The sequence below is a fragment of the Ammospiza nelsoni genome, chromosome 20 (assembly GCF_027579445.1).
Source record: "Ammospiza nelsoni isolate bAmmNel1 chromosome 20, bAmmNel1.pri, whole genome shotgun sequence".
In the NCBI taxonomy this organism is placed as follows: domain Eukaryota; kingdom Metazoa; phylum Chordata; class Aves; order Passeriformes; family Passerellidae; genus Ammospiza; species Ammospiza nelsoni.
In genome coordinates, this window is record NC_080652.1 from 9,954,903 (window position 1) to 9,973,390 (window position 18,488).

At 54.3% G+C, this 18,488-nt stretch overlaps 1 protein-coding gene across 2 annotated transcripts in view; it reads right to left on the minus strand.

Moving 5' to 3' along the window:
• KCNT1 (potassium sodium-activated channel subfamily T member 1) overlaps nt 1–14,529 on the minus strand; it is a 43,259-nt gene extending 28,730 nt beyond the window's left edge. For both annotated transcript variants that reach the window (XM_059486167.1, XM_059486168.1), the window contains exons 1-2: nt 14,381–14,529; nt 4,206–4,247 (exon numbers count right to left, since the gene is read on the minus strand). In XM_059486167.1, coding sequence (XP_059342150.1) covers nt 4,206–4,247; nt 14,381–14,529 — 191 coding nt within the window. The remainder of the gene's footprint in view (nt 1–4,205; nt 4,248–14,380) is intronic.
• Between the last annotated feature and the right edge of the window lie 3,959 nt (nt 14,530–18,488).

Here is an 18,488-nt window from a genome sequence, read left to right on the forward strand (position 1 = left end):
CTCCCTGCTGCCATGGCTGGGCATCCTTCCCACCTGGAGCATTCTTTTCCCACCTGGAGCATCCTTCTCATCCTGGTGCCAGCCCATCCCAGACCACTCCAAGGGTCCCCACCTCCACAGTTCCCCCACTGAACCCCCCCCAGGCCATGCAAACAACAATGCTGGTACAAGTTTAGTTCCAGCCCTCTCTTGGAAGTGTAATTACTGCTATTATGCTCTTCATAATGCCTGAGCGACTTCGTTTTCTTCGCTCGGTTATTTATTGTACTTTATTAATCCAAGATTAGAGGCAATTTGTTGTAAGATGATGAGTTCCCAAAAAAAGACACAATAGTTTGTTCAGAAAAGTGCAGGATGAAAGGGCAGGAGGAGCACATCACAGCCCACCAGCATTAAAATAGACACTGAGGGGCACAGCCCCTGCTCCAGCCTTTCCATTTCCCCAGAGCTGGGGCAGCTCTCTCAAAAAGTAGGAAAACACAAAAAATATGAACCCATACAGGGGTTTCTTGGCCCAGGAAGCTTCTCAAGGAATTTCTCCCATCCTGTAGCAGGATGCAAAGAAGACTCTTCTGAATTTTTCTTTTTTTTTTTTTTTGGGGGGGGGGGGGGGGGGGGGGGGAGAAGTACCTAACAAACCAGCAAAACCCCAGAAATCTCCAATCTGGTGGGTGCCAGCAGACCCCACTTCACCCTTCCAGTCCAGCTCAGCTCAGCTGACAGCTCTGCACCCTCCATGCAAACCCACAGGGATCAAACCCACAGAAAATGTGGCTGCACCACGCTGGGATTACAGAAATGTGCTGCTGGCCCAGCTGGGCTCCCTGGGGCAGGCTCTGGGTACCAGACACGGCTCGGAGGAAGGAGAGGAGCAGGGCTGGCGGTGCAGGTCTGCAGCATTTCCTCTCCCAGCAGCCCCGGGAGGCTGTGCAGGATGCTCTGAGGGCACCGTGCCATGGCCAGGCTGCCTCAGCGCCCGGAGCAGCCGGTGCCAGCTGGAACCTGAGCAGAGCCAGAATCCTTCCCAAATAAGCACAGAACCTGCCAGGCTGGGGCTCAGGTACCTGCTGATGAAATTCCCAGGCAGCTCCAGCCCTCCTGATTCCCTTTGGGGTGTTTTTCCTTTTCCCCCCCTCCATTTCTGTGATGGTGTTTGGACACAGAGGCTTCACCAGACGGGCGCCACGGGCGAGCTGTGTGCTCTGTGTTTGCCATCCTCCATCCATCCCCAGTGAGCCCGGGATGGGACAGCTCCAGCCCTGCCCAGGAGAGCTCCCAGAGCGGGCTTTGGGGACAGGAATGGGAATTGCTGAGCAGCTGTGTGCTCACAGACAGCCTGGGCGCCTGCCAAAGGCAGCACCGGCAGCGCAGCGCTGCCCCCGCTGTAATTGAACAATTACTCAAAGGAGGAGGAACGGCTTCAAACCCGGGCAGGGATGGCTCCAGGGGCTTCTCCTGCCACACCAAGTCCTTCCTGGGCTGGGGGATGCTTGGGCTCACCCCCTCCTGGCAGGATGGAGCCCTCCCCAGGGCTCTGCAGTTGGGGATGTGTCAGATTCTCAGGATTCTCAGGGACCACGGAGCACCCTGAGCGCTCCCACTGCGGCAGCTCCTCCGGGAATCTGGGGCACGTTTGAAACAAAACAGCTCAAAACAGCCTGGGAGGGATGGAGCTGGGGCTGGCTGTGCCTGCTTTGGGGCTGAGCCCCTCTGCCAATGCTGCTGAGCCATGAAGGGGAGAGGGGGGATCTCTCCCAGGGATTTCTGGGGCTGGGGGAGGGACAGGACAGCACTGGGGACACCACGGGCAGGGCCAGCATGGTCCAACAGGCCAAGCAGTGCAAACAGGCCACATCTGCCCACTTTCAGTGAAGTTTCTCATCCCACATCCCTCAGCAGGTGCAGCACTGAAGCTGCTCTCTCCCTCATCCAGAATCCCAGGTGACCCTCAGGGATCACAGCAGCACCCAGCCCCAAGGAGATCAGCAGGTCCCACACCAGCCTGGGACAGGCAGTGTCACATCCACCATGGCACCACCATCACAGACACAACTATGCCACCATCACAGCCACTGTGGCGCTGTCAGAGTCACCACAGCACTGTCACACTGTCACAGCCACCGTGGCACTGTCAGAATCACTGTGGTATTACCACAGTCATTGTGGCATTGTCACAGCCACCGTGGCACCATCACAGCCACCGTGGCACCATCACAGCCACCGTGGCACTGTCAGAGTCACTAGGGTGCCACCACAGTCATTGTGGCACTGTCACAGCCACCGTGGCACCATCACAGCCACCACCATGTCACTATCACAGCCACCATGGCACTGTCAGAGTCACCATAATGCCACCACAATCTGTCACCATCACAGCCACCGTGGCACTGTCACAACCCTGCCAGGAAAGGCAGCTGCCCCTCCTGGCCCCTGCAGCCCCAGGAACGATTTCCCTGCTGAGGCTCATCCCAGACCAGCAGGATCAACTCCCACATCAACCAACACTGCCCATGGAGCCAGGATGCTGTGGCACACCTTGCCTCTCAAGCCCAGGGACTCGTTTCTTCAAGGTTTCATGCATTTACCATGGGAATCAATGAGAAAAAACCCTCCTGTTTTATTATGGACTGTGATTTTTTTGCCCAAAGAAAGAATTGATATTGCCAAGCACTCCGCAGCAAATTAAACCCAGCTGGGTGCAGGTAATGTCATGCTGGCTCCAGCAGTAATGCTGCAGTTGTGTTTCTGGGGGATGAAAAGCAAATTCCAAGCAGTCACTACAGGGAAAAACCCTGCCCAAGAGTAGGTTTGGCCTCCAGGGCCATTTATCTCTCACCATGCCCTAAACTCATCCTGGTGTGCCAGGGGGACAAGGGCTGGCACGGACTGCAAAGGGCTCCATGGGCCTGAGGAAATGTAACAGAAATCTCCTGCTTGAATTTAGTTCTTTTATACATATATATAATTTTTATTAGGGAGGACATTGCAATGGAAATGGGATTTTTATCGATTCCTCGTTCCCTGAAGGCAGCTGTAATCCCTCCCAGCAGCTGCAGAGCTCATTTCCAGGCACCAAACCAAACACTGGAGGAAACAGGGGCACACTCAGGGCTTCAAGCTGTAGATAATAAAATACTTTGGGCTGGAGGGACCTTAAAGTTCATCCTGTTCCACCCCCTGCCTTGTGCAGGGACACCTTCCACTATCCCAGGGTGCTCCAAACCCTGTCCAACCTGGCCTTGGGCACTGCCAGGACGGGGCAGCATCTCCCATCCAAGGTTTGGATGGTGCTCATGGCTGGGCAGGGGCACCACTTGCTCCAAAATAAGATAATTGCACTTCTACTAAAGGTTAAAACCCCAAAAGGAAGCAGCAATGGGATGGCAGGCTGTGCTCCCACTGGCCTGTTTGTTCTGCAACATTGGAGAGCGACACTCATGAGTCTGCTCCTGTAATTGCTTGTGCTGATGAATCTGCATTGTTTAATTAGGGCTGTGCATGGAGCTCATCGTTAATGGATAATTGCTGATTTGCTGCTCTCAATTCCTCCTCAATAAACTTATTCTTATTATCTTTTCTTTTAGTTACCGTTAATGAAGTTTTCTTTATACCTTTTAAAGTTTTGAGCCTGCTTTGCCATACTCCCAATCCCATCTCACAGCAGGAAATGAGTCAATAAATTCCAGGGGTTGCACTGGTGTTGGACCAGCTCCAGACCCACCACAACTGGGAATCCTCCCCAGGGTGGGAATTGCTGAAGGATTTGCTGCTCCCACACACAATTCCTGGATGCCCAGAGCAGTAAAGGACAAATCTTGTGTTTATCAGCTCCCTTAAAAGCAGGATCATGGTGGAACCACAGGCTGGGTGGGGTTGGAAGGGACCTTTAAAAATCACCTGGTCCCAGCCACGGGCAGGGACAATTCCACTGGACCAAAACCCAATTCCACAAGAGCAGAAACCAAACCCCATCCCTCGTGGCCTGGAACATTTCCATGGATGGACCATACACTTTAATCCACATTAATTAGAGCCAAGGTTAACCACTGCTCCCAGCAGCAGGCACTGCCCAACACCCAGCTCCAAACACCCCAAATTCCAGGGGAGTTTGTGTCCTGTGGAGAGCAGGATCAGCTTCACCCCAGGGCAGGCCAGGGTCCCCTGTCCCTCCCCGTGGCACCGGGCAATGCAGGCAGAGAACTTACTGTGAGAAGGAGGAATCCACGCTGAAATCCTCGGCGTGAGGCCTACGAGCGAGAGCAGCACACACAGCGTGAGGGAACCCGGCCCCAACCTGCCCCAACGGCGCTGTGACACCAGGGATGTGACACTGGCAATGTCCCCAGCAGGGCTGTGACACTGGGGATGTCCCAGTGGCAATGTCCCACACTGGGGCTGTCCCCACCAGCAGCTCCAGCAACACTGGGAACAGCGCCCACCAAGTTCTCAGCTGAGGTCACACCGTGCTTGGGACACGTCCCTGCTTAGCTCCCAGTGCTGCTCTGCCAGTCACAGCCCCTCAAGGGCTCTGTGGATAATCCCAGGTTCTGGGCCTGTTTTATGCCTTTTGTTTTTTAAGAGATTCTCAAAAATGGCCTCACTGCTCTGCCTCTGATGGGGCCACTCCTGTGCACGGAAATTGGGATTTGCAGGTTTGGTGCCTTCAGGAATCAGCACTGTGCCTCTGCTGGGCTGCTCTACAGACACCAGCGATGAGCAGAGAAAGGGAAAGAAAATAGAGCAAAAAATAAACCAAAAATCAAATTAAATAACAGAGGAACGATGAGGGGGATGAGGGGGTCAAGGCAAGGAGAGGAAGAACATAGAGAAAAACAAGAGTGGGTGGGAGGCAAAGGGCCTGTGCTCATGTACTGTACATCCCACAGATAGACTGACAGACAGACTGACAGCACAGGGCCGTCCAACACAGCAATTCCAGCTGCAAAGCAAAAAATCTCCTTGTGAAAATGATGCTGCCACCACAACACCCAGGGATGGCCCTGGGTCCCCATCTTTAACTGAGCCTGAGCCCTGCCCTGCTCCAGCAGGGCCCTCCCTCCTTCCCTGATTTACTGTGAGCCAGGGACACCGAGAAATATCATCACAGCCAAGGGGCCACTGCAGTCCATAAAGATTTTCTTGCATTTTGCTTTTGCTTTACAAGTCTGCAGCGCTCCGGCACAGTTCAAACTAAATAAAAGCAATAAATTCACATTTCAGCAGGAATGCAAGCCAGGAGGAAGCTGATCCATCCCTCAGCTACAAGGAGCAGCGTCCCTGGGACAGGATTTATTTTGCTCCCACTGCTGGGCTCTGCTCTGTGCAGGAGCTCATTGCTCCTTCCTCCATCCCAGGTTGCTCCAAGCCCTGTCCAACCTGGCCATAGACATTCCCAGGGATGGAGCACCCTGTGCCACCCTCACAGGGAAGGATTTCTGCCCAATATTTCATCTAGCCCTGCTTTCTGTCAGTGTGAAGCCATTCCCCCTGTCCTGTCACTCCTGGTCCTTATCCAAAGTCCTTCTCCAGCTCTTTTGGAGCCCCTTTTACTGGAGGCTGCCGTAGGATCTCCCCAGAGCCTTTTCTTCTCTGGGCTCAGCTCCTGCCATTTCCCCTCTTCCCCGCTCATTTCCAGCTTTCTCCTGGAGCATTAATTCCCACCAAAGCTCTCTCTTGTGCCACCTCTCACAGTAGGAACGAGCCCTGGGGTGGCTCTGCAGCTGAGCTGTGCCTCAGAGCAGCCCTGGCATTTATTCCTGCCCAGCACCTTGGGTTTGTGCAGCTGGGGAAGGAGCCTGGGCTGGCACTGTCCCTGCAGCTCAATTGGATTATCCCTGTTAGAACAGGGGCTGCTCGGGCCCCTCCTGCCCCTGGTTTGGAGCAGGGGCCTTTCCTGCCTCACAGGGATCTTTATGGGGAAAAAATCAGCAAATGATTTGGTTTTCTCCTCATGTGGTGCCAGCTGGTAGCCGGGAAAGGTGGGGGAACAGGAGCTAATTCCAGCTGCAGAGCAGCACTCCTGAAAGCCAAACAGCAAAAAAAAAACCCACACAGATCAGTGGGGTCCTGCAGGACAGGAGGGTTCTGGAGAATTGGGGTCTTCCCCCAAATCCAGGGGCTCTGTGCCTCCCCCAGAATCAGCCACAATAAACACCTCACTCATGTGGAGGCATCACCAACAAAAGGGATTCCGAAATCATGGACAGAAATAAACTTCCCCAAGGGTGGCTTTGGCCACTCTGTGCCATGGTTAAAACACATGCGATGAAATAATCTCTTTTTTTGGTTACAAAAAGGTGCTTTTGGCTCCCAAATGAGTGAACTTTGTTGTGCTGGTCACAGAGCGAAGAAGTGATTGGAGGTGTCCCACTGAAACCTCTCCCTCTCCCCACCAGGCACCCAAATTCTCACCAACTGCTGCGAAAATATGGAGATTTCTCCAAGAAAACAAAAAATCATTCCAAATCTCGTCTGGAAAACAGCCATTTTCCAGATCCCAAAACCACTTTAACAGTGATTTATGACATACAGAACCTAAGCCACTTAATGGAGTCAGAAAGGTTACTCTGGCTTTTAATGTGTTTTAGATAATCTACTTCAAATTGACCTTTGTATTTCGTCCAGATCTGGCTCAGTGAGAGCAGACAGAGCTCAGATCACCTCATTCCCATGGAAAAGAGCAACAGCACAGGCAGCCAAAGGACCTTGGCTGTTCTGCAGGGTCCAGGGGCTGGGAGAGCAGAGCTGTCCCCACACAGGGCAAGCTGAGGATGCCAAGCATCCCCACCATGCCAGGCTGGCACAAACTGCACCTCCCAAGCACCAGAGCAGAGCAGGGAAGGGTGGCAGAAAGGAGAGGAGCAGAGGGGGAAGGAACTCCTTGGCAGCTTCAGACCTGCCCCCACCTTTCAAGCTCCAGCCCCTGACAAAAGGGGAAGGCTCTGTTAGAAGGTGAGGAGACAAAGGCACATTTATTATTAGAACAAAGCCAGAATAAAGCTGGCTTATGTAAAAGAGAGAGAGCAATCACCTGCCCACCCATGCTGGAGGCTGAGCAGCACCTTCCACCTCATCCTGCCTCCTCAGCTCTGGCTCCAGCAAAGGCAGGGACCCCTGAGCTGGGCAGGGATGTGCACAGCACCCCAAGATCCGGGCCAGCAGAACCAGCTCCCTTCTCTCCAGGGGGAGGCAGCCAGCCCCAAGCCACAGCTCTCCTGCAGGGTCTGGTGGCACTGATCTCCTGTGCCTCATGCAGGTAATTGGGGGGCTAAATGCTGTCCCTGTGCTCCAAGTGGGACAGAGGGACAGAGCAGCACAGCCCAGCTCACACAGGGACACACTGCTCACACACTGCTCTCTCCCAGCAAACTCTGCTCCTTCCACTGCTGTCTCCTGAATCTTTGGTAAATGAACAGCATTAAAAATTCACTTCTGGTGGTGCATTTCCTATTCAATTTACAGCCATCCTTTCCAAGCAAACAAACAAAAACATTCATGCCTTGACTTGAAGCCTCTGCAAGTTACAGACACAAGTAATGACCTGCCAGCACTGCTGCTGCCTTCAGGCTGCTTTAATAATCACTTGCAAGGCTCAGAGGCATTTCCAGAGCGGGGTGGAAAGGTATTAAATGTGATGGCTTTCTGCCCTGGCTTTGGGAAGGATTTAATGCCTTTTCACCCTGCTCTGGAGATGCCTTGGAGGCAGGGTCAAGGCAGAGGGGTGAGGATGAGCCAAGCAAGGTGAGTGCCTGGGGAGGCTCCCTAGAGCAGAGCTCATCCTGCACCACAGCTCCTGCCATACTGACAGTGAGAAACTCAGCCCAAAATAGCCTGATGTGAGAGGGACAGATGGGAGGAGATGAAAAAAGAAAGTAAAGAGGGGGAGAGAAGAAACGAGCAGGAGGAAGGGGAAGGCGAGAGGAAGAGGCACAGGTCTGCTCACAAAGCTGTGAGAGAGGGGAGGGAAGGGCAGCTCCCCTGCCTGCTGTGGGATGAGCAGGGGTGGCCCCAGGGAAAGGGATTGAGCATTCCTGGTGTGGAGGAATTCATCCAGCACCTGGAAAACCCACCAGGAGCTGCAGAGGTGCCACAGCGACAGGCAGTGCCACAGGGACTGGCAGTGCCACCAGAGCAGCCCCAGAGGCAGAGAGAGCAGCAGGAGAGGGCTCAGCTGCCTCCCAGGGTGCTGCTGCTTCAGTCACAGGAGCACTTTTCCCTGGCATTCCTCTGCAAAAGGAAGCTCACAGCTCACACACACAAAGTTTGGGAAGCAGCGGGAGGGGTGCCAGAGCTGCAGCAGCCTCACTGCAGCTGGACAGGCTGATCCCAGCCCAGGGGCCAGCCTGGCCTGTGGGCACCTTCCAGAGAGCTGGGCCTCTCCAGAAAAGCCACACATTCACTGAGGTTGGAAAGCACCTCTAAGGTCATCAAATTCACCATCAAACCTCACCCCAGCAGTGCCAAGCCCAGCACTGAGCCACGACCCCACAGCCACAACCACACACCATTCAGATCCCTCCAGGCACGGGGGCTCCACCTGTGCCAGGGCTGGGCAACCCTTTTGGTAAAGAAATGTTGCCCCAAATCCAACCTAAATCTCCCCTGGCACAACTTGAGGCCATTTCCTCTGATCCCAGTGATTGTTCCTTGCAATAAGGGACCGATCCCACCTGGCTGAAGGTAGATGGAGAGGGCAGGCACTGGCGGGCAAAGAGGCCCTGTAGATGCTCAGGCTGCCCTGACACAGCTCCCTGCCCTTGCTAATGAGCTAAATGAGTCCCTGCTGTGGCTGATCCTCATGGAGGAAGGACTGTGGGCAAGTTTAGAGGTGGTATGTGAGACTCTGGTGTGCCACAGACCCCCATGGCCTACCCAGAGAGGTGCCACCCTTACAGGAGGCAGGAAAGGCTCCCCTGAGGAGGAACGTGCCAATCCCCGTGCCCTGATGGGACCTGATGGGGATGAGGATCCCAAAATAACCAGAGCAGAAGCCCAAGTGTGAGTGCTGAGCGTGGCATCCTTGGGTGAGATCGTGGCTGCCTGTCAGGGCTATGTAGGGCACCGAGATCCTGGCAGCTCCCCAGGGCCGTGGGAGGGGAGCTCAGCCCTCCCAAAGCTCAGCCTGCTCCCCTAAAACCCAGCTCAGCCCTCCCAGAGCTCAGCCTGCTCCCCTAAAACCCAGCTCAGCCCTCCCAGAGCTCAGCCTGCTCCCCTAAAACCCAGCTCAGCCCTCCCAGAGCTCAGCCTGCTCCCCTAAAACCCAGCTCAGCCCTCCCAGAGCTCAGCCTGCTCCCCCAGCACCCAAAGCTCGGCCTGCTCCCCTAAAACCCAGCTCAGCCCTCCCAAGGCTCAGCCTGCTCCCCCAGGACCAACTCAGCCCTCCCAAGCTCGGCCTGCTCCCCTCAGCACCCAGCTCGGGGCTGGCACTGCCCTATGCCCACAGAGCAAACCCTTTCTGGGTTTGTCCCCTTTCTGCAGGCCTGGGCTTTGGGAGGTGGGCACCACACACAGGAGCAGCCACAACACTTGCAAAAGCTGGAGGGAGCTCAGGGCTGAGCCTGGCTGGGACACGGCCATGCTGTCCCTGCAGAGGAGAGGCCACAAGGCCAGAGGGTGAGCAGAGCTCGGGGCCCTTCCAGCACTTTGGGGCAGCTCCAGGGCAGGAAAAGCAGCAGCCAGGCCTGAGCCCTGACAGGAATGAGCCGTGCTGATGAGCAGCTCTGCGCACTCTGACGGATGGTGGCTGTCACTCCCTGCGCTGTCACCAGGGTCTGAGATCGTGTCCTGATCACCAGGATCCTGCATTTGCCCATTGCTCCCATAGCTGAGCCCAGCTGAGCCCCCTGCCCAATTCCTGCCCTGAAAACGCCCCCAGAGAAATGCCCAGCAGTACCCCCTCCCTGGCCTGGAAGTGCCAGCAGTGCCACCTCCCTGGCCTGGCAGAGGAGCCCAGGCTGGCAGGAGAGCTGGGGCTCAGCCCTGCCTGGGGACAGCAGAGCCAGGGGAGGGCTGGGAGATGGAGCCCAAGGCTGGGAGATGCTCCAGGGTGGGCACAGAGCAACACGCTGCCAGCACACAGCAAACCCAGTGCCCCAAAAACACCCCAAAAACACCTCCCAGCCAGGGCTGCCCAACACAGCACATCAAAGGCAAAGAGCTCCAGGAGCAAAACCTGTCAGATCCCCCAGATTCTGTTTCAGATCTCCACAAAGGGTCCCCAGCCATGCAGGCCCTGCCCTCCCTCACAAAGTGACCCTGGTGGCCCCAGCTCAGAGACCATGGCACAGCCCATCCTGACACCTCCAGCTCAGCCTGCTGGGGTTCCTGGCACAAACCCCATCCCCAGCCAGCAGAGAGGCACCAGAGAAGCAGCACAAGAGCCCAGGTTGGAGCTGGGCAAACCCCACACAGGGCATTTGTGACCCTGGCACAGCTTTTCTCCTGCACAAAACCCCCTCACCCAGAGCAGAGGCTGCAAACCAGCACGTGGCATTTGCTGAGGACACAGAGAGGGCTCTGAAAGGCCTTTGCTGGAAGAAGCTTTTGTTAAAGAAAGGTTAGAAATAAATAAATTGACTTTTTGTCCCTGCAGGAGGGAATTCTGCAGCACAGCAATGGTTCAGCAGGGAATTGTGTCCTGTGGAGAGCCTCACCTGGAGAGCTCCTGCAAGCTCTGAGTGGCTGCAGGGGCCAGACTGGACCTCTCTGGGGTTCTTTTGTGTGCAAAAAAAATCACATTTAGCAAGTCTTGGTTGTTAATTCCAGGCTGCCCCTGAGAGGGAACAAGCATCCATCAGTCAGAAATTCTATTTTCAGACACATTTGGGTGAATTCCTCCCTCTCTGGAGTGCTTTACCTCCAAGAACCTCACATCAAACTCAGCCTAGCAAAGACCTGCTCCTTCCACAGAGGAGACTCCAGCATCTTGTTGGCTGTACCAGGGCTGAGGCAGAGTCCCATTTATTCCTGCCAAAAATATCTCAAACTGAGAGACAGGGCAGGGCTGGGGGGTGGGAGTGTGCAGCCTGAAGGAGAAGGAAAGGGAGGGAAGGATCCAGATCCAGCTGCTGCCCTGGGCTGCCCCAGGGGACAGGAGCAGCCAGGCTCCTGTGGGACACACAGCAGAGGGACAGCAGGGAACAGGTACAGGATCAGCAGGGGAACAATTATTCACCTGAGAACGAGCAAACCCAGCACCCAAAGAAGATGAGAAGTGTCCAGTGAGATGTTTAAAACTCAGCAGGACTGGTCCTGAGCCAGCTGGGACAGCTTTAAAGCCAGGCCAGCTCCAGGTGCTGTCCAAGCCCAGCTCCTCTGCAATGCTAATCCTCCTCCCAAAGCTCAGCAGTCACAGCTCTGTCCCCAGCAGCTCAACAAACACAGCTGAGAGGGCTGAGGGGGGCCCAGAGCCCTGCCAAGGGCTGGGGCAGAGCATCCCAACCAGACACAAACAGGAATGTTTGGAGCCCCTCAGTGTGCCCTGGGACAGGCAGTGGTCAGAGCTTCCCCTGCTCCAGCAGAGCTGCACAAACAGGACATGGTTATCTGTAAAAACCTTTGTTTGTGTTTTTAAACCCACGCCTCTGGTTCTGCAGGGAGATCACTGCCCATGAGATGGGATCCAGGCTGATGTTTGCCTGTCCTGCCCCTGCCAGCAGCTCCTTCCCAAGCACAGAGTGTTCTGTGCAGCTCTGCCTCCCCTCACACCTTTCCCCATCAATCCCCCAGCACAAGGGACAAACCTGCCTCAGGAAAAGCCTGGCTTGAGGAGACTCAGCCTCTCCTGGCTGGTTCCAGTCTCTGTCACCTGGTGCCAGGGGAGGCTCAGTGCCTGGGGAGCTGCTCTTCATGGCCAGGAGGCTCCCGGTTCCATCCCCACCTCACAGCAACCCCTGGCACAGAGGAAGAGCTCCGAGCCTCTTTGCTGGACCCATCCCATCTGCAGGTCACCAGACACAGGAAAATATCCCTGTGCTTGGTGCCCAGGACAGTCCTGAATTCACCTTTTTGCTCCCAAGCTGTGGAGTGGATTTTCCCTCAGATGAATTCAAATCCTTTCCTCCTGTTTTGACTGGGAACCCCTAAAAGCTTTGAGATGCTGCAGTGACTCAGAGACAGAGTAAGGAGGTAAATCAAGTAGGTGAGAATAGATTTCCCTGGCTTCAATCATCAGGAGGGATCATTTGCATGCTGAGAACACCCTGTAACACACATCTCCTTCCACCTGCACCTGGGAATTCATTCCCAGCTTCCAGGGACAATCGGTAATGCTGCTGGAGTCTGGCTTTGGGAGACACAGAGCACCTCAAACTCACTGCTCATCCCTTCTAAACACATCTTCCTGCTTTGGGAGACACAGAGCATCTCAAACTCACCGCTCATCCCTTCTAAACACATCTTCCTGCTTTGGGAGACACAGAGCACCTCAAACTCACTGCTCATCCCTTCTAAACACATCTTCCTGCCTTTGCTGCAGCAGGGGAAGAGAAGTGCAGAAACCTCAGCTTTAACTGTCAGCAGCAGTGCCCAGGGAAGGAGGAGATCCTGGGCTGGGGAATCCAACCCCAGAGCTCTGCCAGGGATGCCAAAGTGTTCCACCAACTTCTGCACCTCTCAGCACCTCTTACAACAAGACTGCAGCAAATCACTCAAAATTCCAGTGAAACCCAGGGAATTGGGTCTTTATGCAGCCCCTGGGGCACCTTCTCTGGAGGGTCCACCAAAACACCATAGTGAGGTGATTTTTGGAATTGCTGCCCTCCAGATCCTATAGCGCCTTGCAGCATCCCTAATTTATGCTGTGCTCCCACAGAAGACAACAAGGATCAGTCCTGGGATGAAGGTTTGGCCCCCTGGACTTGGGCAGGAATCCACCAAACCCCTGGGTGCCAGGGAGGAGAAGCCTCTCTTGGATGTTTAATCAGTGCTGATCAGCGGGATGAGGTTGTAGCAGTCTCCCAGTTGGATTTTCCTGGCCACTACACATCTGGTTTGACCACTGACCCTGTCCTGAGGGGGACACCACCAGAACTTGGGAGAGCACAGAGAGGAATCAGTCCTGCCCCAAAGGCTTTGCCCAGGATGTGCCCTCAGAGATTCAGGTACCCCAGGACAGCCCCAGCTCTGGTGCCTCCTTACAGCAATGAAACCAAGGCACAAAACCAGACCACAAACAGCCTGACCAGTGCTGGGAGCTCACCCAGACTGCCAAAACATTCTGAGACCACACCAGCTCCGGGGATTTAGTCCCACTGCACCCCACAATGCCCATTTCAGCCTTCACACATGTGAGCCTGGCAGAGTCAGCCCCGCCAGCTCCCAGTGTTCGCCCACCAGAGCCCCGGCACTGGAGCCATCTGGAGGGCTGTCACACCTCTCCAGGGACACTCCCAGGTGCTCAGTGTGCCTGGGCTCTGCCTCCCAGCCCCGCAGACCGAATCGTGTGCCCGGCCCGGCCGCGGCCACGCCGGCGCTCCCCAGCACACACCTCCCTGCCCGGCTTCCCCAGCTGCTGCTCCTGCCTCCCTGCCCCCAGACATGCCAGGAGGCACGAGCTGAGGCATTGATTCCTTCCAGCCTAAAGCCTCAAACAAGTAAAATTCCCCCTCCCCTGAGCAGGAGCCTCCCTGCCGTGCCTGTCTGCAGCAAATGACATCCTGGAAGACATACAGTACACAGTCACAGGTGAGCAGCATGGATGGGCTGGAAGGCTGGGGAGATGGAGGGGAAAGAATGGAACAGAAAATGGAACGAACAGAACGAGAGCTGAATTAGTGACATTTGCATCCTCATCGTAACTAGGGGACCTGGCTCCTTGTGAATCACTGAAATCCCAGTGCAGCACAGAGCATCCTCCTCCTCCTCCTGAAAAACAGCTCCTTCCTCGCTCCACACTCAGCTCTGGGCTTGCAGGAAGGCTGCAGCATTTCCTATGGCAGCTTTTTTTTTTTTTTTATTGCAGTAACAAATGAATTATTGCTCAGATGGGGGACTGAGCATCTCTCCTGCCACACAAACATGGTGCTAATGCACAGTGGGTACTGTGGCTTTAGCAGTGTAAATAAGCTCGGGGTTTCTGCTGCACAGGGAAGGTGCAGTGCAAGTTAACAGTGGTCTGTGGCAGCCCCGCGGTCTCAGGCTGCCATTCAGACACATAAAAAAAAAAAAACAAAAATCAAGAAGCGCCTATAAAAAAATTAAAGGAACTGGTTTCCTTCTGCTCCAGCTCCCTATTTCATAACCCAACTTTAGAGCTGCCGTGGCTGTTTAACATAGATTTGATCCACCACCCCTCCAGCCCGTGCAGGCACTAATCCCTTCCCTCTCATTTCAAAGAGAAAAGGTGCTGCTCCCCCCAGCCCCCCCAGCAGCCCTGCAATACCTTTGTCCGACATCACTCCCCATGGATCCCATCCTCCGAGACGGTAACAAGGGGCTCACCCCGTGCACATCTTCTGTCGTGCCTGCCGGGACGGTTTTGACGTGGGCATTGCTCTCTGAAGGGGAATTCTTCAGCTTGGCTCTCGCCATCCTGGCAGCCCTGGCTGCCTGTGTGAGTTGCTCCCGTTTCCCCCCTGAACTCTCTCATACATAGCAATCCTCCCCGCAATCACTTTCGAGCTGTCGGCACGTACCATCTCCTTCCTTCTCCTCTCTCCCCAGTCACGGCTGCTCAGTGGAACAATCCTGCCCTGTGCATTTATTTTGGTAGTGAGGGGAGTCAAGGCAAACTCTCTGGCCTTGATGCCGCAACAAATTTGGCGCAAAACCGCCGAGAAAACGTCCACGATGCAGAAATATCCGAAAAGGCTTTGTTTGCTGAATAATGAAATTGCTTTGCCTGACTCTGTCAAAAGAAGGATTGCACTGCTCTTATCACCACGGGCAGGGCAGGGGCTGGAGGATTATTTTTCTCCCCATTGCTGTTTTTTGGTAGCAGCATGAGGAGGAGGAAGCTATTTTATCTTGTTCCTCTGTGTACAGAGCAGCGTGCTCGCTGCGTGCCAGGGAACACACTCAGCAGCTTTGGCTCCCTCAGGCACGCAGCAGCAGCAAAGCTCTGTCCCCTCCTAAATGCTGGGAGCCAGCAGAGAGGAGCTCCTGCTGTTCCCTCAGAGGGGCCAGCAGGGCTCAGCTCCTGCTCACCTGGCCAGGCAGGTGCATGTCACCTGGCCCACAGTGATTCACCTTTCCCTCTGCAGCTGACAGCAAAAGCTGCTGCTCCTTCAGCACTCCTGGCATCCATTTCTCAAGATATCCAACAGAAAAGGGAATTCACGGTGGCCAGGGGAGAGCTGAGCTGGAGAGAACACCTGAGGGCACAGGTGGGGCAGGGAAAGGGCCCTGTGTGCTTCCCTCTTTTGGGAATGCCACCAGCCCAGAGCTGCTCCTGCTGTGTTTGCTGGCAGCCAGGGACAAAAAACATCCTGAAGGTGCCCCAGCCTGGGTGGGGCCCAGGGCTCAGCACCACGGACAGCAGTGTCACCACAGCACCATCAGTGTCACCACAGCACCACGACATCAATGTCACCACAGCACCATGTCACCACAGCACCATCAATGTCACCCAGCTCCTGCCATGGCACCCCAACGTGCCAACCCCACCCCAGGTGATGCCAACCCATCACACCAGGGCTGCCTCACGGCCCAGCCCCACTGCAGGGCAGTGCTGCCCCTCTGCAGGCTGCAAATAAAGAATAAATTCACTGATGATCACCGCACCACGGCCTAAATCAATGTGAATAGTCAGGCTCCAGCACAGGATTTCTTTAAATGTTTTTGTACCAAAAGTCAGTGCATGGACTAAAAGGGTCTTGCCAGAGCCTGGGACCTGCGGCTGGGAGAGGGCTGGGAGAGCAGGGCAGGAGCTGCCCTGGGTGGCAATTCAGGGATCCAATCCTTTCCTTTCAGAATGAAAAGCTGACAATTCCCCTTGGCACAGCTGCATGCCCTAACCACACCTCCCACCCCCTGCCAGGCTGTCAGAGCACCCAGAATTCACTGTCCTGTGCCAAATGCTGGGAAGAAAAGGCCAAAAGGGCAATCCTTTGCTTCCTCCCTGTGCCAGGAGCTGCTCTGCCCTCTGCTCTTCCCCCAGCCATCATTTGCCCCATAGCACAAAGGCAGTCCCCAAAGTCCCCATTTCCTGTTAACCAAATCCTGGTTTCCCTGCTCACAGAGTTATTTCTTAATGGGATTTCACCGTCCGTACTTTGTTTCTGCATTTTGAAATGGAAAATGGATAAAAACCCACAGCCCTTTTCTTAATGTGCCAGCTTTCAGCACACATTTAATTTCTTGTTTTGCCTCGAAATGATTCATTAGCTCAATATATTAATTTTCCACCCAAGTCATTCCTTTCTGCTTCATGGTTTGATTCAGACTCTTCAACTTATTGCTCCACATCTCTTTCCTTGGGGGTGCTGTCCTCAAACACCAAATATAACCTGTCATGACCAAATATAATCTATCAGCCCTCTGGGTTGGTGTGTGCCCTGATAAATCCTCCTGCACCACAGAGCCACTGGGGTGGGGCAATCAGGTGTCTCTTTTTGGATGAATTCTACATTCTATTGTATCCCGAGTTGCAGAAGAACGTTAATTTTAGGCTTGAGATTAGATGTGAAAAGGGGCTTAGGCTTAAGTTATTCATCTCCGCACTAATGCCCTCACACAGCAGCAGGAACAGGGGAGGGATTAGGGAAAGACCTGGGGAATTTTAACAGAACATCTAAACTCTCCTGTCATGCTTGTACTGTGCAGAAGGTGACAAAAAGCACAAAGAGCCCCGTGAGGAGCTCAGATCCTGCCCACAGAAGCCTCTGCATGAAATCACCTTTTCTGTCAAGCACTTAAACACAAACCAAGAGGGGAATGACCACAGGTCACTAGAAACTGCAACCAGGGCTGTGGGTCAGAGCAAATATTCCCTTTCTGGGGAGAGGAGAGGTGGCCAATGCTGAGTCTCTGAGAGCCTGAATGATCCTCCAGGGCAACCTGGGGCACCAGCCCTGCCTGAGCAGCCAGAGCAGCCCCTGTGCTGTGCTTCCACCAGCAAACACTCCTCTCCCAGCAGTGCAGGGTGATCCCCTCTCCCCTACAGACCCAGAGCCCAGCAGCCTCTCCCCTCCTGACCCCCAGCCCAGCAGAGCAGGGGGAGCAGCAGGAGCTGAGCCAAGGCAGCCCCGTGCACGCAGCACAGCCAGAGCTCTCCCCCCGGCAGGGAACAGCCCGTTCCTAGAAAGAGCCATGCTGTCACCTGAGCCAGTCCTGCAGGGACACATCCCCTGTGCCTCTGCCCAGGGACACAGCAGCAAGCTCCAATGGAGCTCCTTGTTTGAGCAGCACCTCCTCCCAGGGAGGGGGCAAAACCAACCCAACACAACCTCGGGAACATCAAAGCCCAAATCAGGAGTCCTCATGTCCAGCAGCACCTCCCGGGCCAGCTGAATGCCAACCATCTGACTGCAAGCCAGGAAATGGATGTTTAATTTTAGTTTGAGAGCCCATTACAAAGTGCTGATGTCTCATTTCAGCATCTCCGTGATGCAGAGACCACTGCTGTGCCGGGGGCTGGAGACATGGCTGGGAATTGCTGAGCAGCAGTTGCAGGGGTAATAATATTTCAGAAAATAAGATTAAGAAAGAAGCAGATTCTTCATTGCTCTTAATTGAATCCACAGCAACTGCACTGTTAAATATTCTCCCTTTTATGCAGGCCTCTTTCTGTCCTGGCTGCCAAAACTCCCTTTACTCACATATCCAGCTTATTAATAGTAAAGCATCACCCTGTCCATTAGAAGGAGTTGATGATACAGGAAGGGGTTGAGTTTTTCCCATTTTCTGGCAAACAAACCTGCTCTGCTCAGACACAGCCCAAGGGTGTTAGCTTGCGGGACCTCTGCAAGGACAGCCAGGTTAATGTATTTTAAAATCGTGAAAGGAATCAGCTCATTTTAAAATCTGGAAAGGAATCATCATCAATGCAAAAATCATTCCAAATTCACAAGGAGTAACCTGGGTGGGAAAACACACTTTGGAAGAAGAGCTTGTGCTCACGAGCAGCCAGAACCTCACAGGAGACATTGCCAGAGCTGCTGCTCTAAGGAGAGGCTGTGTTCATACAAATAAAAATGTTAAATGCAGGGACCCCGAGCTGAAAAGTCATTAATGCTCATTATTATCCCTCCAGGAACCCCTGGACACCCTTGGCAAGCAGTTCTAGGAAAATCACCTTTCCCTGCATGGCCCCTCTGTGTTTTGCAGAGCAACCCTGACCTGCCTTTATTTAATAACACCGAGGAAAAACAAGATCCCACGTAATTTATGGCTGCCACAAACACCTCCTGCATTTCAGGACCCCAACAAATGTCACAGCATGACATTATCAGCTCAATAAACTTCAGAGGCCACTAATGCTCAGATAAATGCACAAAGCTGCCTGGCACAGCCTCTTGCTGGGTGTTTTTCACAAAGAGCACACGCACCAG